The sequence below is a fragment of the Crocuta crocuta genome, unplaced genomic scaffold, assembly GCF_008692635.1.
Source record: "Crocuta crocuta isolate KB4526 unplaced genomic scaffold, BGI_CrCroc_1.0 scaffold93, whole genome shotgun sequence".
NCBI lineage: Eukaryota > Metazoa > Chordata > Mammalia > Carnivora > Hyaenidae > Crocuta > Crocuta crocuta.
Window position 1 is genome coordinate 7,143,123 of NW_027529641.1, and position 23,115 is coordinate 7,166,237.

Sequence of the window (23,115 nt, forward strand, 5' to 3'; positions counted from 1 at the left end):
TACATAATTTGGGGCCAGGTCGGGGTGATTCCTCTCTATGCCATCATCAAGGATGGTGACCACCACGTTTTTGCCCGTGTAGCCCTTCTTCCACGCTGCCTGGACGTTCATTTCTGATCGGCAGCGGCTGCTCTTGTCACCACAGTGCTGTAGGAACAGAAGACACAAAGCCCCCCCCCCGCAGCATGGGAACTCCTTGAGCCCATACTGTGGCATGAGATCGACATACCATACCGTGTAAGTGCAGCAGGGATGCACTTACTCATGCAAGTAAACAAGGAGAAACACTTCCCTGTGCCTCAGCAGAGAGCCTCTTTCTCTCATCCATTTCCAGGAAGTGCTCCACATGCTTTTTCTTTACCTGGCAATCTACCTGCCCGTTTTCCTTGGGGATCATCTCCCTTTTGGGGGGCTCTCATCTTCACTATTAGTCCTGAGCTTGTCGTAAACCACTCCCCTGCTCAAGGACTCCCCCACCACCCCCTGGGTACTTTCATATAATTTTTAAAAAATTTCATGAGAAAGTATATGCTACCCAGTCTTAAAGCAGGGGTTTTACACGGATGTGAAATGTGCCTGTTTCAAGTTGTGGTGAGAATTTAGCTTTGCTGGGGGAAATGAACCCATCTCGGGAACACAGAACTGCCAGTGCCCTGAGGGCAGCGAGGCCCACACTCTACTCACCATGTACCACATGTTGGACCAAATTGGGTCGTTGAAATAGAGGGCCTGAGGGTCGCTTCGCACCTGCCTCTTCACCCTGCGTTTAACTTCTTGTTGTTGGAGCCATTTCACCTGGTGGGGATAAATAAGGTTACTCTTTAAAGAGGATCACAGGTGTCCTTTTTCATGAATATATGTGGCATAGGGGTCTTGGATGGTAAACACCAAGGGGACATTTCCACTTCGAGGTGACAATATTTAAATCCAAGAACTCATCTGTGTATGTAGCAGGGGAAACAGTGCTGCTCTCATAGGTTTTGAAATCATTCTACTAAGAAAAAAAAAACCCAACAAAACAAAAACAAACAAAAAACAAACAAACAAAAAGACGTGAGATGGCCAGCAAATTTGCTGGTGACCCTTGTCCTGAATATGAATAGGAATTCCATATATGACGATGGAGAGAGCGGAGCAATTGATCAAATTGGCAGCTGGAAGCAAGATATTCTACAGAAAGGACAGTAAATTACAGTAATCCATACAGTGGAATTTTTAGCAGCCACCAGCAACATGGTATCAAAACAAGCACAGATAAAAATCTAGAAAGGGGTACAGCAAAACATTAACAGCAGCAATTCTTTGGTGGTGGTGTTATTGCTAATTTAAAATTTCCAAATTATTTTCAGGGTTTTATAAATCTTCATTTGGCATGACTTGCCTGCACCACCAAGGAAAATAATTTGAGAGGGAGTACACTTGGTATTTAAGAGCAGGAATCCAGGAGCCTGGTTGCCTAGATTCAAAACCCAGTCCCATACTCACCAGTGGTATGATTTAGAGTGATCTGGTAACCTCCCTGGCCTCAGTTTGCTCATTTGTACAATGGGCATCATAATGGGTTGTCATGAGTGGGCACTGGCATATGAACTGGTGTACATAAACTGCTCACATCTGTGTGTGTGTGTGTTGTGTGTGTGTGTTTAAGAGTTCTTCAAGGTAGAAGAGTTTTGTCTGTTTGTTTGTTTGTTTGTTTGTTTTTAACTTTTAAAAGATCATGGGGAAAAGAATTCCCATGCCCTGAGGTGAAACATTTTCCTGGTCCTGCTGCCACGGTCCAGCCTGATTCAGTAATTGCTCCCTCTGGGGCTCAGTCTGGTGCTAGGGTAGAGACAGGCAGGATGAGGGTACCCGGGCCCAGCTCTTGGGAGTCTGTGCTCTATTTGGGGGCCCTCACCAAGCAGCCCAGAGTGTGATGCAGGCTCTGAGGTAGCTGATGGTGGCACAGGGCAGGGAAGGTGGAAGGAGGAAGAAAGGGGGGGTAGCTTCAAGGGTGGGGGCAGTAGAAGCTGAGGGTGACTTGGAGGCCAGGCAAAGCTGGTCACACTCAGCCCCAAGGGTCCCACAGGGCATGGGAGCCACACCCAAGGCAACTCTTAAGGGCATAAAAGCACCCAAGGGTAGAGGGATAAGTACTCCCCTCAGACCTCTCTTGGCCTCGATTTCCCCACATTGTCCTGAGGGAGGAAAGCAGAACGGCCCCATACACAGCCTCACATTTAAGGGTGGGCATTGATCTGCAAGGCAGCCTCAGTGGACAGGACAAAATGCTCAGGAAGAAGTACCACCGCTAATGCACTCTGTCCATGAGACTCCAGTAGACCAGGCTCCTTAGAAACACCACAGACAGGGGAACCTGGGTGGCTCAGTCAGTTAAGTGCCCAACTCTTTGTTTCAGCTCAGGTCATGATCCCACTGTTTGTGAGTCTGAGTCCCACACTGGGCTCTGTGCTGATGGTGCAGAGCCTGCTTGGGATTCTCTCTCTCTACCCCTACCCTGCTTGCGCTCTCCCCCTCTATCTCCAAATAAATAAACTTAAAAATTAAAAAAAAAAAAAAAAAAAGAAACACTACACATAGATCAAAAACAATTTCAGACCAGGTTCTAAAACTAACTCTACCCCAAGTCCTAGATAATGTATAATTGCCATGGAGATATTTCTATGGAAACTATACAATAAGATATTTTGCTCATGACACTCTGATGGCATTTTGCAACTTCCCCAGGTATCACTGCCTGGACCAGAAAGACTGACTTGGTATAAAATACCTAAGGTAATATTTCCTAATCTGTTAAATATCCCATTACAAAATACAGTGTTAGGTATCCCACTGATGGCTCCAAGCTCACTGGGATGTTCCCATCCAGCTTGCCCTGCTGACGCACCACCCATCTTGCTAACATCTTACTAATATCTAGCACCTTCCAACTTCTGGTCACTAGGCCCCACCTCCAGTTACAGAGGAGGAACCGAACTTTCTTCCAAGCCCGAGTGGGTGACTTCCCCTAATCAGTTAGGTGACATGGGAAAGCATGTTGCCAGAAGTCACAAAACAGTCCCCTAGTGGGATGAAAGAGCGTGGGCATCCTGGCCCAAAACATGACTGCACTCTGGGTAATAACCCAACGTTAATACACAAGTTCTGAGAGTGGGCTGTGATGACACAGGTTCCATGGCACAGTCTGGGGCTCTCCCTCTGGCATGGTCTCAGGGGCAGCCCTCTCTCCTGTGCCAGGTCATTATGAGCCTTTGACAGCCAGTGAGGCACCAGCAGGCCGACGGAACAGAATATAACAAATTATTTGGATGGAATTACAGGTGACCTCACTGTCACAGACTGATTCAGCTAGTAGTCACTCGGTCTGGGCTTCCCATTTACTTTCTCTTGGCTCCAATCACTGCCTTGTTTCTCGGCCAACCACAGAGAGGTACAAAAGGATCCTTGATTCCTGTATCCTGCCATTTGCCAGGTCTACCTGCCCTGATTGTCCTGTGGTTGCTTATTCAGTTGCCCACTCAACAAAGTTGCATTGAGTTTTACTATGTTTCTGATGCATAAATACCATGGAGTCCCATCCAGGACCAAAGCACCCTCTCCTGTGCCCCCAGCTCAGATACAGGGTTCTGTAGATGGCCCTCAGGTTGGATCCCAGGGGCCAATGGCCTGTCTAGGAAAGTCAGAGTATCAATGACCCAAAACCACGTGACTGAAATGTTAGCTCTCCCTTCAAAAAGTATCTATACCTGTCCTTGCTAAAGGGGTTACCCTGACACGCATACACCTGAGGGTCTTCATTCATGACCAGTGATCTGATTCACGAGAAAGGGATACATGGTTTAGGATCTCCAAGGAGGTATCACTCACAGAGTAGATTCTTCTGCAGATCTAGAGAACAAATACGGAGCTAACAGTGAAGTGGTAATGATGGTGAGTATCAAGGCTGGGAGAGAGACTGAGGCTAGTTTCCCTTACGCATGTGATTATTAGAAAAGGCAACCTAAGATCCTTTGTGGGGTTTCAAGTGTTTTTCATAATATTTCTCCGGTAGTTTACGTAGGCTGTCCATTTACATCAAAACTTCACTCATTGCCTTTCCAGATCTCTCAGAACTTCCCTGGGAGGTGTTCCACCATTCTCTTGGTGAAAATGCAGGGGAGGAGATAGTAGCATGCATGACCTACCTTTCAAGGCCACAGACATATAATAAACTAAACTCAAGTAAGACTGCAAATGAATGACCCTGGAGCACAATACATTTAGTGCCTAAGTATGCCTGGTATGAGTTGAGCCCAACCTCCTTCTGAAGAGAATGGACCACTCATCAAAACTTCAGATCTCTGGATTGAAGGAAGGGGAAATACTGTGCACAAGAAAGTGCCTGCTCATTGTATTTCACTCTCTGTAGGTTTTCTGATGGTGGCCACCCAAAAGATATGTCCACCCAGAAGGAATTAAAGTTAAGGAGCTCCAGATAAGATCACCCTGGATTATTTGGATGGGCCCTAAATTCCAGTGACAAATGTCCCCATATAAGAACACAGGGGAGAGGCATCTGGGAGGCTCAGTTGGTTAAACGTCTGACTTTGGCTCAGGTCACGATCTCACAGTTCATAGGTTAGAGTCCTGCATCGGGCTCTGTTCTGATAGCCCAGAGCCTGGAGCCTGCTTTGGATTCTGTGTCTCCCTCTCTCTCTGCCCCTCCACCACTCTTTCTCTGTCTCAAATATAAAATAAAACATTAAAAATTTTTTTAAAAATGCAGTGGAGAGGCGCCTGGATGGCTCAATCAGCTCAGGTCATGATCTCACAGTTCATGAGTTTGAGTCCCACATTGCGTTATCTGCTGTCAGTGCAGAGCCTGCTTTGGATCCTCTGTCTCCTTCTCCCTCTGACTCTTCCTTGCTCTCTCTCTCTCTCTCTCAAAAAATTAAAATAAACATTCAAAAAAAGGCAGGGGAAATTAGAGATACAGGAGGACAAACCCTTGGGAAGGCAGAGACAGAGGCAGAGATGGGAGGGACGCAGCCACAAGCCCAGGAACGCCTGGAGCCACCAGGAACTGGAAAAGGCAAGAAAAGATTCTCAACTAGAGCCTCAGAGGAGCTACTGCCCTACTGACACCTTGATTTCAGACTTCTGGACTCCAGATTGTGAGACCATAAACTCTTGTTTTAAGCCACCCGGTCTGTGATCATTTGTTAACGGCTGTCCCTAGAGAGTAACACAGGTTTAAATCACGGCCTTAATCAGGGCTGAGATTTTTAAAAGTCTGAGAAGCCATGAGGCTGTCCTACAGAAGGAGGATCTGAGAGCTCCAGTTCGGCCAGAACTCCCCGCTCGCTGCTGGCGACGAGAACACAAGGATCCCGGAGTGGGGACCATGGCAGCCGAGGCTACAGGAGGGTCACTGGGCCAGGAAGATCCTCAAGGCAGCAGCTCTTTACCGGTATTTTAAACACTGGAACAGCTGGTGTATTCCTGGAGCCAGGTCTGGCTAGAACCACCTCCCAAACAGACCTTGGGTTCTAGCCCCGACAGGCCACGGGGCACCAAACACCTCTCCCCACTGCCTCTCACATTTCAGCTGTCCCCAAAGTGAGCCTGGCTCCCCATTCAGGCCCTACTTGGCCTGCTGATCCTCCCATCTAGCTCAAGGGCACAAAAATGCACCCATTCCCCAAATCTGAACAGAGCTGGAATCCGCCCCAACATGAAGGCCTCACATTCAGTCTACTCAAGGTGTCAGGGTCCTGTCCCCTCTTTTATTGCCATAGCCAACACCCCTTGTGTCTAGGTGGTCACAGGACTGTCAGGGTGTCCCAGCCCCAGGACCAATGCAATCTAACCCCCTGAGCCCCACTGTGCTCCCAGGTCACTCTCACCTGGTCTTCCATGTCCAGCAGTGAGTGTCCCAGGCTGGGCTGTGGCACAAGCTGCATGCCTTCTCACTGGCGTGCGCTCCCCCCCTTTGCTGGGCCACTTGCCTGTATTCATCTTTTTTTTTTTTTAATTTACTAATTTTGAAAGAAAGACAGCAAGGAACAGAAAGAGAGGGAGAGAGAGAATCTCAAGAAAGTTCTGCACTGTTAGTGCAAAGCCTGATCCAGGGCTCAAACTCATAAACCATGAAATCATGACCTGAGCTGAAGTCAGAGGCTTAACCGACTGAGCCACCCAGGCACCCTTGTATTCATCTTTTAAACTTTACACACCCTGAAAACCTTGTCTGACATCTAGGCTGGCCATTGAGGGGCTCCTATGCTCTCCTGCATGTCTCTTTACCACCGCCTTTGCCTCACAATGTGGACATTATCTGTTCAGGGGCCCTCATTTCCTCTCAGTCATGCTAGCAAACGCATGCCCTGTACAAGGTACTTGCTCAGCAAAGATATGCTGGAGAAAAGGCAGACTGAAAATGGACACAGGCTGAATACAAACTTAAGTGTGCCTCCACCAGAGGTCAAGGGCTTATCCTGCACCTCATTCTTCCAACACTGGCCAGTCTGTGGTTGGACATACCTGGGGGTTGGTCTGATTCCCCTCTGCTCCCCATTGGCCTGAGGGCAGGTCCTGGGTTTTGATCACCCCTGTATTTCTGTGCCAGGCAACGTGTGGCACCAAGTGGGAGCTCACTAAATGCTTTCTTGAATGAAGGAGTGAAGTTAAGTGACAATGTTATGGATTACAAATATAGTATAACCATAAGTAGACTTTTAAAAACATATTTCAGGGGCGCCTGGGTGGCTTAGTCGGTTAAGCGTCCGACTTTCACTTAGGTCATGATCTCGCGGTTCGTGGGTTCGAGCCCCACGTCAGGCTCTGTGCTNCATATTTCAGAGGAGAAAATGCAATGGAGTCTTAAAGATCACCCAAGGACCTTGGTTGATCATTTGTGGAAGATCAACCGTAAGTGATCTGGAGCAAGAGCAAGGTTGGCCAAATGCCAAGTCTGGCCCAAACACAAATTGCCTCTCTTAGCAAACCTGTATAAACCTGTATGAAGTGTCTTGATTTCTTCAAAGTCAAGTTTTGAAGGTAGAACCTCACGCTGACCCTTTTCCTTTTATCAATTTTTTTTGTATGTTTCCTGCTAAACACACAGCATATTTATCATAGAAAGCTATTTGCTCTGGGGGAGAGAATTCTAGTCATGCAGAAGGCTTCATAATCTTCCCAAGGTTATATGAATAGCAATGCTCCCTTTTGCCCAGCATGCCCCCTCCAGCTTTCTTCTGGAGAAGTCAAATTAAAATTAGGCATCTGGTGAATGCCATTCTGTAGATAAGATAAGGCAAAATTTAAAGATGTGTATACAGAGCTAACAGAAGCAAGCAGGATCCCACTAGATGGCCTGCGGGTGTCATGGGTTATCAGTGCTACTGGGCTGTGGAATTGGCCAAACATTGTTTTGACAGGCGTGCCTTGGGCAGACCTGGTCATGTCCTCTTCTCTGGGGGCCACAGGCATGCTGCCAGACCAGAAGCTGGCCCAGCACATCAGCTGTAGGATCAACAAATGACAGAGGGGTTTATTTTGTAGCTTCCTCCCATTAGCCAATGCCACCAGGGAAAGCACAAAAACCCAGCTGCATTCCACCTGAAGCCACAATGTGCCTGTGTCCTGTTGTGAAGCCCTCAACTGCTCATAGGGACCCCTCTAGGACTTGAGAAGACTCAGGAAGTTGGTGGGAGCTGGAAAGTCCTAGAAGGGGGCTCCAGAATCTTTGCTCTAAGATGGAGCTAATGCAACAAGCAGAGATCATTGACACCATACCCTCTCATGTCCCCACTACCTCAAGGGGAAGAACACATGTTTGGCTCAAGCTGCTAAAATCCTTGACGTGCCCACTGGTATGCTCAGTTGGTCGAGAGTTAATTCTATATAGGTTCTAGGTTCCATGCACAGTTGCATCCAGAACATGAGGGACAGCTCCTGCCGGCTCTCTGTTTTCCTTCTCTTTTTCCCTTAGCATCATCAAAGGGAAGGACGGTTTGCTAAAGGACAGGGCATTCCCTCTACTGATGGCTTGTGAGTAAGCTAGCCCCTGCCTGCAGGCCTGGGAAAATCTGTGGAAGAAGTCCAGACCCCCAAGGGTCCAGGTGCCATAAAATCCTAAGACCTCCTTCCAGGGAGAAGGAGAAGTAAAATAGGCGATGAGCCTTTGATTCGCTCCTCCTGTGGGAGACTGCCTGAGCTTCCACCTCCAATCCATAAAGTCAAGGGGTTGGCTCAGCCCACTCTGGAGACCCCTTGGCACTCAAGGGTCTGTGATGCTTAGAACCTGATTCCCATCAACATCTTGATTCCCATCAACACTGGACCCCTCTCAACACCTTGTCCAACACTCATTGGGCCAACTTTCAACCAGGTGAAGAGCTAAGTAAGAAGCCAACTCACTAGGGCACCTGGGTGCCTTAGTCGGTTAAGCGTCTGACTTTGGCTCAGGTCATGATCATATGGTTCCTGGGTTCAGACCCTGTGTCAGGCTCTGTGTGCTGACGGCTAGCTCAGGGCCTGGAGCCTGCTTCAGATTCTGTATCTCCCTCTCTCTGACCCTCCCCTGCTCTCTCTCTCTCTCTCTCTCAGAAATAAATAAAACATTAAAAAAAATAAGAAGCCAACTCACTTGAGTGAGGAATTTAAAGAAAGAACAACACTGCTCCCTGACAAGTACATGTCACCTTATGGTTTTCAAGGTGGCCCCTCTCTCATGACAGCCAATGCTTAATGCATATGTGAAAAGAGCAGGGAGCTAAGCTGGGGCCTTGTTACCCCATGGACCAGGGTCCCTCAAGAATGGAAAGACAGCCTAGGGTCCCAGGAAACTCCGGAAACTATTGGCAAAGTGGTGTGGATATGAGTATATGATTTCTTTCTTCCTCTGGAGAGAGAGAGAGAATCTAGAACTTTCATCAGTTTTTCAAAAGGTGTCTAAGATTCCAAAATGGGTAAGAACCATAAAACTCAGTGAGGCTCATGCAGTAGAAAGTGGATCACGGCTTTCCACGTGAGGATTTGAGAAATGGAGAAATACAGTAGTGCCAATGTTTCTGGGGGCAGGGGGGCCAGCCCCACAGGCAAGCAATGATTATGCAGCCTCACTACAGCCTGTCTCAGTGAGATGCCCAAGCCTACCTAGGGTATCACCTTGGGGTGGGGTGGGGTGGGGGCTGCTGGGCTGGTATGGCATTGCTCAGCTGGAAACCCAGGAGCCAGGGCAGCAGAAGAGGGAGAGGAGAAGGAAGATGAACAACAAAATAAAGGGTATTCTAACTCAGTGTAGAAGCCCATCTCCTCCTCCAGTGGCATGGAGGTGCCTGCAAACCTAGCCCTACCCCCACTTCCCCATCCTACAGCCACAATGGAAACAATGCATAGACCATCTCTCCAATTCCTGCCATCTGAGCTGAGCTACATGGGCCAAAGGGTGACTGTTCACTGTTGGTGAGAGATGATGGTACTCATTCTGCCCATTTTGGAGACCAGTAGGTGTGAAAGTACTTTGGGAAATTGGGTCTATTTATTCATTTATAAGCTAGTTCTTACCCTGCTGAAACAAAAGAGAGTTACTCTTGTTCTCCCCGCCCCCCTTTGAGTATTACCTGCCTCTACTCATGGACAATGGGGCAGGTAGCCAAAGCCTAGGTCCTCCGTGTTCACCAACCAGACACTGGTCAGCATGCCCCGTGTCCAGCCAGTATTGTCTGTACTTTTGTCACTGTAGACTTTACCAATATAGGATCCTTTTTAGGGTTTTCTTCCATAATGTTACCAAGGCAGGACACAATTCACATCTAAAGTAGTTACACAAAAAGAAGTTGATAAGCAAATGATAACAGATATAACTTGTTTATGTGAACCTACTCTGTGCAAATTGAGATATGTTTCGATAAACATTTACTAAGTGTCTGTCTACTATTTACTGGGTATTCTGCTGGACTTGCAAGGGGATAAAAGCAACTAAGATGTAGTCTTGGCCCTCGAGAACTTTATAATTCACCGGCAAGAGATGGGCTCACGTGCTTCTAACCATAAGCTCCTTGACCTCAGGTCAGCTCACCTCCCTATTGCCTTTCCTTAGGTTCTGGAAAACTCAACACTCTCCCCAGCCTCATGCTCCAGCTCTCCGCCCCCCTCCCCCGCCCCGAAACCAGCTGCAGCTCCCACCAACCCTGTCCCTGTCACCTATCAGATCCCAGGCACACTAAACCACTCATCACTCCCACCAAATACTGCCGTGTGCTCCCGTGTGCTCCCCCCGGGCCTGTAATCTTGGCATTATTTCCAAAGAAACCAGGAAACAGATGTTGCAGGAACAAAAGGGAGGAGGCCGTGGTCAGACAAGTCTGACAACTGCCGAGCTAGACAGGCTTCTTTCCTTCCTTCAAAGAGGAAGACAGTGCAATTTCTCCTACATCTATGCAACCACTAAACCTTTCAAATCGAGCATCTCCTGTGACAGTGGTCGGCTCAGAATGAAGGCTTGATGTGATGCCCCCACCTAGACACTCTCTGGCCCTGCCGCTGCTATGCTCAAATGTCAGGCTGGAACAAGAGTAGTGAGAAAAACAGACATGACCCTTCTGCTCCTGGAATCCAGTGAGGAAGACAGATTCTAATGGAATAGTCTCACAAGTCTAGAATGTAAATATAGAACTATAGGAAGAGCAAGTCAAGTCAGTGGACTCTGAGCCAGCTTCTGGCAGCAGGCACACATGAGCTGAGACAAGAGGGGGAGGAAGAGACAGTGGGGAAAGGCAGCCTGTGCAAAGACTCGATAGGGGGAAAGAGCCCATGCCGTATAAGGAGGGTTGTAAAGACCAGGGTGGCTGGGGCCCAGGGGCCATAGGGAGGCCAGAAGAAGAAGGGCCTGGGACAGATATATAGAGGGTGGTGGTGCCATCACATGTGTGTTTCATAGGATCTCTTGGGAGGCTGGAGAGCAGACTGGTGAGAGGCAAGGAAGCCCACTGCAGGCCAGTGAGGAGGGCAGTGCAGTGGTACAGGTACGAGGGGGCAGGGGTGCAAGGGGTGACACAGGACAAGGGCCTGTATAGGATGTAGAATAAGTATGGTGTGAGGGAGGCTGCTGCTCATGCCATGGATGCCAATGGTGCTCTTCTCCGGGACAGAGGCAGAGTCAGGGATGGTCAGTCGGGCTGGGGACATGTGGACTTTGAGACGTCTACAAGGCATCTAAACAGAAGCATTGAATGTGCTAGTGAAACAATAAAGCACCGTCTTTTAAAGTATATTTTGAAATTCTAACTTTTACCAATTCATAGTGGCCATTCCACTCGACCCAGTCAGGTTGTACAGAAAATGTGAAGAGACAGGAGTGCTTGGGTGGCTCAGTTGGTTAAGCATCCAACTTCTGCTCAGGTCATGATCTCGTGGTTCATGAGTTCAAGCCCTGAGTCGGACTCTGGGCTGGCAGCTCAGAGCCTGGAGCCTGCTTCAGATTCTGTGTCTCCCTTTCTCTCTGTCTCAGGCGCTCTCTCTTTCTCTCTCTCTCTCTCTCTCTCTGTCTCAAAAATAAATATACTTAAAAATTTTAAAAAAAGAAAATATGAAGAGATTTCTCCAGTCTCCATATGGGCAAATCCATCAGACCCTGGGTGGCAGCTGTCCCCAACCCCCAGCCCATGACAAGTTCATCAACCCTGAGATCAATCTGGTCATTTGCTGTCTATGTGCTTGAGTTCGCCAGGAACTTTTTGTTTGCACTTTGAATGGCTCTAGCACACAAAACTCTCAGATAAAATTCCATCTGTGGTTAATGGAAAGATCTGCTTAAACGTTGCATCACTGCTGGAAAGAAACCCGAGCTTTGATTAAACTCTGGGGGCAAAGTCCCATCCTACAACACAGAATGCCTCCTCTGGCCCTGGAAATCATTTCCAACTTTCTGAGCTTCAAGCACTGAAATGAAGCCTCAGAGTGAAGGTTCCCACCGCCCCGGAAGGAAGGAGCCACTGAGGGCCTGCCTGATAACATCTTTATCCTTCCATTTCTGTCATCAATCTGGCTGAGAACTGAAGGGAAGGGAAGGGCTGTACCAGAGTCATCACACTAAAATGTAAGGGTTGGAAGAGGCAGGCAGCCACGCCGAACTATAAGCCAGCTTGGAACAAAATCAGAACAAGTAATTTAAAAAAAATTTGTGAGCCCTTACAGCCATTGGCCGATGCTTCTGTAACATCCACCCTTCTCCAGACTTTTGGCAAAAGAACAAGTTAAAAACAAATGCTTTCAGTTTGCTTAAATGATAGCCCTTGGAAAAACCCAGTGACTGATACTGCATGCGGAGAACAGTTGGGCTGTTCTCCCAAGGAGAGGGCTGATCCACAAAGCACATGGAGCAAAATGGCCCTTTTCAAGGGTGGTTTGAAAAAAAAACAAAACATCAAGTAAAGGTAATTAAGAATATAAAGAAAACAACAGCACAATCCTGGTATGTGATCCATGCAAAAAGATGCTTAATAAATGCATGTGAGTGAGTGCATGCATGCGCATGGGCTGCTAAAGAACTCTTAAATATTCCCTCCGCGCTTGTGTTTTGTTTTGCTTTAACAAATGTATGCTCTCTCAGCTCTTTTGTGAGGTAGGGGTGGACTGTAAATTCCATCACTTATCAAAGCACTCTTACACAATGGGGACTGGAGCTAATTAAAATGAAATACCATCTGCATTCGATCGCACTGTACCCAGAGCCCTGTAACATTCATTTCCAGTTTGGTCATTCAAACCCAATGGCGACTCTGCATTCCAGTGTCTCTGAATAATGTTAACTCATCTTGTCCTCTTATTAATACTAATCACACCATCTCCCAATGCCAAGGTGTCACAGAAATGCTTCGCTCACGTAGGAAAGCATTCTGGCGTGCTGCGAGGGGAAGATAACACTAAGCACTTGTGTACACCAGCTAACTTTGCCCAATATTTAATCAGAATGATGAGGCAGAGTAAATATTAGTTAGCCAGACTGACAGCTAATTGATCTGGTTCATATACAACTAGACTGACTTAAACAGAGGGATCTCACTCGCGATTCTGAATTCATAATTGGTTCCGATGTCTATACGCTTTCCCAGAGGCTACAAATTTAATTAGTGCTGTGAGAAAGCAGCAGCCAATCGCGTGGAAGTCGCAGCCAGGGCTGGACTGTGCAGGCTGTTTACCTTTTCTCTCTCTTCTCTAGAGGCAGGATGCTTTGATAGTGGCCCTGCCAGGAGCTTCTTAAGAAGTTCCTGCATAAAAAGGAGTTTTAGTTCAAAAAATGTTAACTGCCATAGCCTTTGCTCAGAGAAAGTCTATCCTTCCTTCTCTTCCCTTCAAGGACATAATCGATCACTGGGAATGGGTGGCCCTTAGTCCCGAATTGAATGCATTACTCTGAATGCACCTCTGGTGAACGACCCCAGTACCTTAGATGATGCAGCAGGGGCAGGTCTGGATGCTTCCACCCTGCGGTGCTCAAGCCTGCTCGGGCTTATACTCTGCCACCTCAGACGATCTCATACTCTGCTCCCGTGCCCTGCTCCACCAGGGACTCACCCAGGGTGGACGCCCAGGCATCCCTGCATCCCCTGGGGCATGGGGCCTGATACCCAGCAGGTGTACAACTAATATTTTTGGGAAGGAAGGGAAGAGCAACCAAATTGAATACCTTTAACCGTTCTAAAATTTAGACACTTAAAAAAGAAAGGGTGTCTATAAAACTCAGGTCCTATTTCAACTCTTAGTTCTAACAATTGAGAAACCAGCTTAATCCTCAGAAGAACCTGTGGAAAGGCCAAGAAAGGCACAGTCCCATTATTTTCTCATTGCAATGCTTCTATTGGGGTACAGGGGCTCCCCCATTCAAATGGCTTGCCCCTCGTTGAAACTAGCTGTGTGGTAGCAGTTTACTAACTCTGAAGGTTTCAGGTAAAGAACAAGCATATCATCCTCATAAGACAGAGCACCGTTTGCTTGGAAGTGAAATTGTGGACAGAACTCTCTTCCTAGCTCAGAAGTTTCTTGAGGCTCTGACAGGTGATGCTGCTGTGAATCTCAGCACCCCCTGTGCAGCCTCAAAGAATCCAGTTTCTTCGGTGACCAACACAGAGAATGCCCTTCCACTCAGTGTTACACCAACAGAAGCACTGGATCTGTTCAGTCTTCTCTAATCGGCCCGTTCTGTGGGAATTGACAACTACCTTGTTGCTTCCTCCTTCCAGGAGAAAAAAATATATACCAGCCCCTTTGAAAAACATTCCTTCCGGTTCCATGGTGTGACATACCTAGGTATAATCATAGCCCCCTATGATCAGATGAGAAGATGTATGTTAAAGTACTCAAGCACATATTAGTCCTTAATAAACATAGAAATCTTTTCTCTGCTAGGAAGGAATAATGGGATTAGAATAATGTTTCATATCTATTTCCTTCATTTAAAAATTTTTAATGTTTATTTATTTATTTTGAGAGAGAAAGAGCACATGCACCTGCAAGCAGGGGAGGGGCAGAGACAGAGGCAGAGAGAGAAAATCCCAAGCAGTCTCCATGCTGTTAGCGCAGAGTCCATGTGGGGCTCAAACCCACAAACTGTGAGATCATGACCTGAGCTGAAGTCAAGAGTCAGATGCTTAAGTGACTGAGGCAACTTAGCCACCCATATTTATTTCCTTCTATCTATCCACCTATCCATTCACCAACCCACCTATAAAATAAATTCAGAAATATGTACATGTCTGCCTTGTCACAGCCCAATTACATGAATGAGGACCGCTTTCTCGTGTGCCTGGAATCAGAGCATCACAAAGCAATGCCCTGGAGAAGCATGTTGCGGGTATGGTGCCCAGGGACAAACCATCTCTCCTACCCATGCCTGGCTTGGCCAGCAGTTGGAGGTGGCCTGGGACAACACCAAGAGCCCATTTCTCCATGGAAACTTCATTATAAATATTCTGTGGGAATAGCTGAGATAGTATTGTGAGCCAGCTTGGAAGCTCAAACTAACATTTTAGCACATTGCTTTCAAGAGAAGGCGAGTTCCATGTTCTAAAACTATGATTTACCAATGGCCTCATTTGGAGCTGCTACTGCTTCTCACATGAATTTCATTTTCCTTGTAGCACTCATCACCCTGTGATAGATCACATATTTTTCTACTTACTGCCTCATTTTCTATCAGCCTGACTACCCACTCCAATGACACTGCTGTGGACAGAGCCTGACACGTAGCTGGTATTCCAGAACCACCTGCTGAATGAATGAAGTCATCGAAAGCTAACTTGACCATCTCCAATTTGTACATTTACCAAGTATATCTGTTTTGACTGGCATTTGTGAAATATTAGTCTCAAATCTATGCAGAAAGGAAGTATCATGAACCACCCAATAAACATGAATTTATAAGAGAACTTAAACTGTCAGCCTCTTTTCAAATTATATTTGTCTTACTCTCAATGATCACATGAATTTTTAAGGGGAAAAAGGTTATATTTACTACCCAAGTTTTTAAATTCATGGTAACCATTAAGACATGTGTTATGACAACCACAAAAACATCTTTTAGCCCAATCTCTAATTTTATCATTAAAACACTGGTTCGAATTCTCTGGTCTTTTTGCTGTTGTGGGTGATATTCATATTTTATCTCCTCTAATTACTGTGCATTTTGTTGAGTTTTTAAGATGTAAAATATCAATAGATCTATACTCATTTGATTGTTGTTTCAAACTGAAGCCAATTTAAATTCTCCAGTCTGACAAGGGACCAAACATTCCGAGCGTTCAGATGGCCTGATGCGTTGCTACACATCTGTCTTGCTTTATTCAAAGTGGATAAGGAAAACTAATGACTATGTAGAATCATATTAAAATCAAGGCTCAGTTATTTTTAGAACCAGACAAAAAGCAAACAATGCGCTAGGCCTTAGGAAAGGGTCCTGTCCAGAGAGCAGAGGTCTGTACCTGGGGGTCCATCCTGAGGAAGGTATGAGGGCCTCTGCTGCTTAAGGTTGATCTTTTAAAGGTTTTGCTATGATAGAAATGGTAGTAATTTTCCAGGTTTCCAACCTGCAACACAAGAAGCAGGACATTATCAGTTAATACAGTCTTACAAACAGCTTCAAAAATCTTACAAACAGCTTTAAAAATCCTCCATCCCACAAAAATCTTCCCTTTCTCTTAGAGACTCATTCTGCTCCCACAGGAAACGTGCCCTCCATTCTGCCTTCCCACTCATCTCTCTGGCATAGAGTCGGTGTTTACAAACATGGCGGTGGCTTTAGACAAGCCTTTTGGGATAAACAACACAGGGTAGTATTTCCAACGAAGCAAACACTCCAAATCTTGTATTAAGTTCCTACCATTTAAGATGTGTACTATCTTGGCCAAGTTTGGTGGACAAGATTCCATGTTCATTTAGGGTCAAGCATCCCTGAAGTAGCTAAGTTAGTGTCAAGTCAGGCTTATACTAAAATATTCATTGATAAACAAACTCCATCCTCTCCACCCCATGGGTAAACTGAAAGATCTAAGAATGAACATTCACTCCCAAGTGCAACAAGGGAGCCAAAGAAAACACGCGCGTCCATCTGCTTGGGGATTGTGAAAAGGTCAGATGAGAACATCCAAACCCCCAGGGCGTCCCAATTTTCTTCCAGGGGTGGTTTGTCGAGACAGATTTCAGCTTGAGGGCTGGACAGAACCAAGAGAAGCAATGGATGTAGCCTTCAGGACAGGCGGGCCCTGATGCCTCAGTGACCCTTGAGTATCAGGACATTGTTCTCAGAAGACCTGTTTCTTGTTCTGACTTTCACTGGTTGTTGAAATTAGCTTATCAGTCACCATCTTTGAAAGCAGAGCTTTTTAAAGGAGGCTGGGCTGAATAGTATACAGACTTTCAAGTTGCCCTTCTCAGCCTAAACCATCCTAGTTTCTTTCCAGCTTCTGATCAAAGGGTGAATATAAGACAATTTGTTTGTCCTCTAGGACAGCACACATGTGGTGCCCTCTCTCTTCACCACCACTAGCCATGTGATCTTGGGCAAGGACGTTCAACCCCTGTGACTCTCAATTCCTTACGTGTAAAATGGAGACAAAACTACTTAGCCATTGGAGTTCAGTACAACTTGAGTCTGTGCAATTCCCAACAACATTTGATTACAACCACCTCACTCAAGCTATTTTGTCTGCTACTACCTAATCTCCTGAGGCTTGACTGGCCCAGGCAGAGACCTGGAGGGATGTGGATGCCCTGAATGGCCATTTCCACAGATTTCCGCAAGGCAAGAGCCCTCCAGTCCTCATTTCCAGCAACTCCAGCAGCCTGGCTGTCTCCTGTTCTTGAGTGGCAGGAGATACCCCTTTAAAAATCCCTTTTTGGGGCACCCTGGTGGCTCAGTTGGTTGAGCGTCCGACTTCACCTCACGTCATGGTCTCACAGTTTATGAGTTGGAGCCCTGCATTGGGATCACTGCTGTCTGGGCAGAGCCCACTTCAGATCGTTTGTCGCTCTCTCACTGCCCCTCCCCTGCTTGCATGTGCTCTCACTCTCTCTCAAAAATAAACATTTTTAAAATAAAAAATATATAAATCCTCCTTTTTCACTTAAGCTTGCTCCTATGTGCTCCTGGAACACTGAACACTATTATAGTCGTGACGATTAAGTAGATATCACATGTAGAGTGCCTAGAACCTGGTGGGTGTTGAACCCTGGCTGGTGTGAGGATCTGGGATTCTCTATCTGGCTCCTCCACATGGCTCCTCCATTCCCCTCACTAGGACCAGGATGCTTTAGATTTTGGCCAAATCTGGGCCCACATTCCAACTCAGCCCCTTCCTGCAGGGTGACATGGGCTTCAGACCCTGAGACGTAGTTTCCTTGTGAAAATAGTAACGACTGCCTTGTAGTGTTGCTCTAAGACTTACATGACGTAAACATAGGAAGAGCTAGCAGAGTACCCACCAGGTAGTAAGTGCTCAATAAATGGTTTTCTGCAATTAAGATTCTCAGTTCATGTTCTATCTTGAGACACCCCTTCTGCCACCATAAACTTCATTATTTCGGCCTCATTTTGCACAAAAGCACTTCTTTTCTCCTACAGATGAGTCACCTTGCTCACTTCTTCAACAGAGTTAATTGCTAGATATGTCAAGTCTCCTCCTAACGCATGCCAGAGCTGTGATTTAGAGCCAGAAGCAATAATGGAGTCTTAACTTACAGCAGTATTTAATCAGCATGTTTGCTTCTAAGCTGCCACCATCCCTGCGAGATGTTTCACAACTCCTGGCCTTTTAACTCTGGGCATTCAAGTCAATTCCCATCCAGGGACATGGAGAAACTAAGAGGTGAATCAAATTTGCTGGCAAAGGGGTGGATTACTTGCAGAGCTTCTGACCTTAAGCAAACCCATGTCAGGGAGGCCCTAGAGGCCATTCAGGACAGCACCTGGCCTTAGGGCAGCCAAGCCAGGCCAGAGGTAGCCAAATCCACCGCCATTCGGCTCCCTGCCTCTGAGCCACCACGGCCTTTGTTAACAATGGCTCCAAGGGTCTGAGCTAACAAGGGCTGTTCTCCTCAAGCAGTCCATGGGAAGAACAGATGCTCCCCGCTGTGCTGACCAGTCCCCGTGGCAGTGGTGACCAGTGCTCCATCTGTCTGAAAGTATATGTCCAGCCCAGCATTGGGGATGGGGGGTTTGGGAAGGACCACTACCAATGCAGAGGAGAAGGGGACACCAGCCAAGGCTGTCCTGCTGCCCCTACAAGGCTAGCTGCAGAAGAAGCTGGAATATATTTCAGAAAAAACAGCGAGGGGGTCAGGTCACTGGCTGTTCATAAATCTGACAGCAGCTGCAAGTGTCCCTCCAAAATTCTGAACACCTCTCTCCACCTTCTGGGTCCTTATGGAGAGTGGGCTTGAGTGGGCGGGCGTGGCCATATTCCTTCCTCGCAACCAAAGATTTGAGGCTGGAGAGTGTGATTCAGGGCAGCACAGGACAGAGAGGGTGGTCTGATCCTGGAATTATTGTAAGGGTAAGACAAGGAGAGAATGGGACACCTGGGTGGCCCAGTTGATTAAGCATCCAACTTTGGCTCAGGTCATGATCATACCGTTTGTGAGTTCAGGCCCTGTGTCGGGCTCTGCTATCAGCACAGGAGTCTGCTTCGGATTCTGTGTCTCCCTCTCTCTGCCCCTATCCCTCTTGTGCACTCTCTCTCTCTCAAAAATATATTAACATTTAAAAATAAAAAAAAAAAAAGAAAAGGAGATGATGAAGACAAGTCCAGATCCCCAGGAGAGAATCCACTGTGAGAGGCCCTGATTTGCTAGGGTGCAGACACCGGCTGCAGACCAGATTAATTAACATAATACCTCCAAAGTCAGGCTACAACCCTCTTCCCAAAGCCTATAGATAAGCTGTGCTTAATAAACTACTCATTTGGGGCACCCGGGTAGCTCAGTCAGTTAAGCATCTGACTCTTGATTTCAGCTCAGGTCATGATCTTACAGTTCATGGGTTTGAGCCCTATGTCAGGCTCTGTGCTGACAGTGGAGCCTGCTTGAGATCTTCTGTCTCCCCCTCTCTCTCTGCCCCTCCCTCACTTCTTCCCTCCCTCTCCCTCTCTCTCTCTCTCTCTCTCTCTCCCTCCCTCCCTCAAAAATAAACATTTTGAATAAATAAGTAAAATACTCATTAATTAACTCAGAGTAGGCATCGGAAAACTATGGCCTATGGACAATATCTGGTCTATCTCCTGTTTGTTTTTTTGTTTCCCAGGTGAACAGTTTTTAAGTGTGCAGTTCAGTGGCACTGGGCACTTTTGCAATGTTGTGCAACACCATCTTCTGTCTCCAGAACTTTTCCATCTTCCCAAACTGCACTCATATCAAAAACTCTCATCCCCACTCCCAGCCAAACCCTGGCAAACCCCATGCTACTTCCTGTCTCTGTGAGTTTAAAAGCTTTAGATATCTCACATGAGTAGAATTATTTGCCCTTTTATGACTGGCTTATTTCCCTAAACATTGTGTTCTCAAGGTTCATCCGTGTCATGATATTTGTCAAAATTTTCCTCTTTTTAAAGGCTGAATAATATTCTCTAATATTTGTATACCACATTCTGTTTATCCATTCATCCATTAATGGACACATGGATTGTTGCTTCCTCCCTTTGACTATTGTGAATAAATGTTGCTATGAGCATGTGTACACAAATATCTGTTCATGAACCTGCTTTCAATGCTTTGGGGCATATATACACCTCATGTTTTTATCAATAAAGCTTTATTGGAGCACAACCACACCCATTCATTGACCTACTACCCATGGCCACTTTCATATTACAATGACAGAGTTGTGTCATTGCTACTGAGACCCTCTGGCTCAGAAGCCCAAGACATTTCATGTGTGGACTTTACAGAAAATGTTGGCCAACCTGTGATTTACAACATTTGCTGCTGAGCATACTTTGGGAGTCCAGAAAAGTCTGATGATAAACATGGCTTCTCCATCTCCTGAGGGCCTCTGCTTAGAAATAAAGGCGCAGCTGCTGTCCCAACACGTGTGGCATCTCATGTGGCCCTTGAGCTGGCTTTTCTCTAGAAGCCCTCTTTGTCACATGCCCCATGAAGGTACTCCCATCTGTCTGACTCACGCTATTCTTCTCTCTGCCATGGCCCTCCCCTGGCATCAGGCAAGGGTCAGAAATATGAGTTTTTCATCAGGGGCAAAAGGTCGGAAAGGATCAAGGGGGGGTGCAGAGCAGGAGAGGGGTACACCTGACCGCCCATGGAACACAGACCAGTGAAAGTCGTCTTGGCTTAGCTGATGCAGCATTTATGATTTAGGAGCTATTTCCTGCTTCCCTCACTTCCCCCACCCCACCTAAATCTTCCTCTGGTTCTCACCTTATCTGCCACAGCACCTTCAACCCCAGTTATGGCCCTCCCAATACAGGGAGCTGCTTTTTATGACCTCTGGGTATCTGAGTTAAGAGGACAAGATGGCTGGGAAGCCCCTATTCTCTAGTAGGGTCATTGGGGACATGGCCACTGGCCTGGTTAAACATGAGGGACACCTGACTATCATGTAGCTCTGACCTACAGAGAAGGGTATGGGAAAGAACCATGGGAATGGTCCCATTTTATATATGGGAAAACATGCCCAGGGAATTAAGCCAATTGTAAACCTCAGGGTTTCCCAGTTCCTGAACCAAAACTCTCCCCCTGTCTGGCCACAGATGAATAGGTGACAATATCTGACACCAAAAGACACAGAGATACACAAATTAGGGCTTAGGATTATTGCAACACTTTTGGTACATCTTCGGGGTCAAACTAACAAGAGCTGGAACTGTAAGGATAAATAGAAAAACTGGGGCGGCATAAAGACTTTTCGAATTCAAGGTGATCTCCTAAGTGAGGAAATATACTTATTTTGATATGATTTCTGCACTGATATCAAGTAGCTGCTCCTCCTGGCTTGGCAGTCTGGGTCATTCTGTGCTGCTGTCCCTCAGCCATAGCCTGGGACAGTGTTTACACCTCAGGTGTCATCTGGGAGTCACCACTCATGTGCTCTGTGCACTACTTCTCAAGCCAGTATCCAAGCAGCCTGTCTTTATAAACATGGAGTGCAGTGGCTTCCACAGAATACCACTGTTTGAGGGTCCTGGCAGACTCCTCTTCCTTCTCCTCCTTGAGAAAGAAAGAGAAATTCTTCCCCCAGCATCCCAGGCTGTCTCCCTGTCTTGCTCAGCTGAGGCCTTCCAGAACCTCAATTTGCTCTCCATCAATGAATCTGATCTCTGGTGTGCAGGGTGTTTTTTTTTTTTTTTTTTTAAGTTACAACATAAAATATCACGAAGTGCCTTTTCTCTTTCCTGTCCATGGTATTTTCACAATGCATTAATTAGAGCCAGTCTCTTAGTTCCCCCCTCCAAGAATATGAACAATCTGCTGAATACGTAACGCTCAGGTCTCTTTATTCAACACTGATGTGTAATTATACACATTAGTTGATAAAATTGGTAACATCATTAAAACATCATTAAAAACCCTGCTAAACGTTCTGGGCCAGAGCATCAGAAGAAATGAGATAAAAGAACCCACATTGAAGAGAGTTGAAACATGGTTTCTCTTTATTGGGGTGCTCTATAAGACATTTAAAAATTTTGGGGGGTGCCTAGGTGGCTCAGTCGGTTGGGCGTACGACTTCGGCTCAGGTCATGATCTCACAGCTCATGAGTTCGAGCCCCGCATCAGGCTCTGTGCTGACAGCCAGCTCAGATTCTGTATCTCCCTCTCTCTCTGACCCTCCCCTGCTCACACTGTCTCTGTCTCTCAGAAATAAATAAAACATTAAAAAAATAAAAAATAAAAATAAAAAATTTAGATGGGGCGTCTGGGTGCCTCAGTCAGTTAGGCGTCTGACTTCGGCTCTGGTCACGATCTTACAGTTTGTGAATTTGAGCCCCGCATTGGGCTCTCTGCTGTCAATCCTGTCTCTGCTGTTCCTCCTTTCTCTTTGCCAACCCCCCAAGATAACTAAACATTAAAATAAATAAATAGGTAAATAAATAAATAAAAAGTCTAGATAATGTGTGCACATAGTACAGAACATACACAGTACAAAAGCACACAGAGTTTGCAGGGAATGGCAATTCTTCATCCTTCCCCTGTCTCCCAGCCCCTGAGGGTCCCCAATGTTTACTGGGGGCTCCTGGCTCACCCCAAGAGTGGCTGGCACTTGCTGAGCATATGCCATGTCCCAGGCAGTAGGTGAACCACTTTAGATGCCTTCACTTGTTTGACTGTCACGACAGCCTTATGCTATCCTCACCCTGAAGTTGGGTAAACTGAGGCACTGAGTGGTGAAGTAACTATTTCAAGACCATATCTTTAGTGAGTAGCACAGTCAGGACATGACCTCAGAGTTCCCAGTCATAACCATCACACCTTCTGCCTCTTTCCACATTCACAGCATTGGTTGCCATTGGGTGGGGGAGGTGTCCGACTCATCTTGGTGCTCATCCTCAACAGCAGGTACGTTCACACAGGGCCAAGTGGTTCAACAGGCATTTGCTCTCCTTCATTTCAAGCAGAAATCCTGAGAGA

The 23,115-nt window shown here is 46.5% G+C and overlaps 1 protein-coding gene across 1 annotated transcript in view; it reads right to left on the reverse strand.

Annotated features, from left to right (window-relative positions):
* Positions 1 to 16,064, reverse strand: part of PCSK6 (proprotein convertase subtilisin/kexin type 6) — a 142,085-nt gene extending 126,021 nt beyond the window's left edge. The window contains exons 1-3 of the mRNA XM_077762402.1: positions 15,963 to 16,064; positions 685 to 795; positions 4 to 147 (exon numbers count right to left, since the gene is read on the reverse strand). Of these exons, the coding sequence (XP_077618528.1) occupies positions 4 to 147; positions 685 to 795; positions 15,963 to 15,974 (267 nt within the window). The 5' untranslated portion in view covers positions 15,975 to 16,064. The remainder of the gene's footprint in view (positions 1 to 3; positions 148 to 684; positions 796 to 15,962) is intronic.
* Positions 16,065 to 23,115: the final 7,051 nt, after the last annotated feature.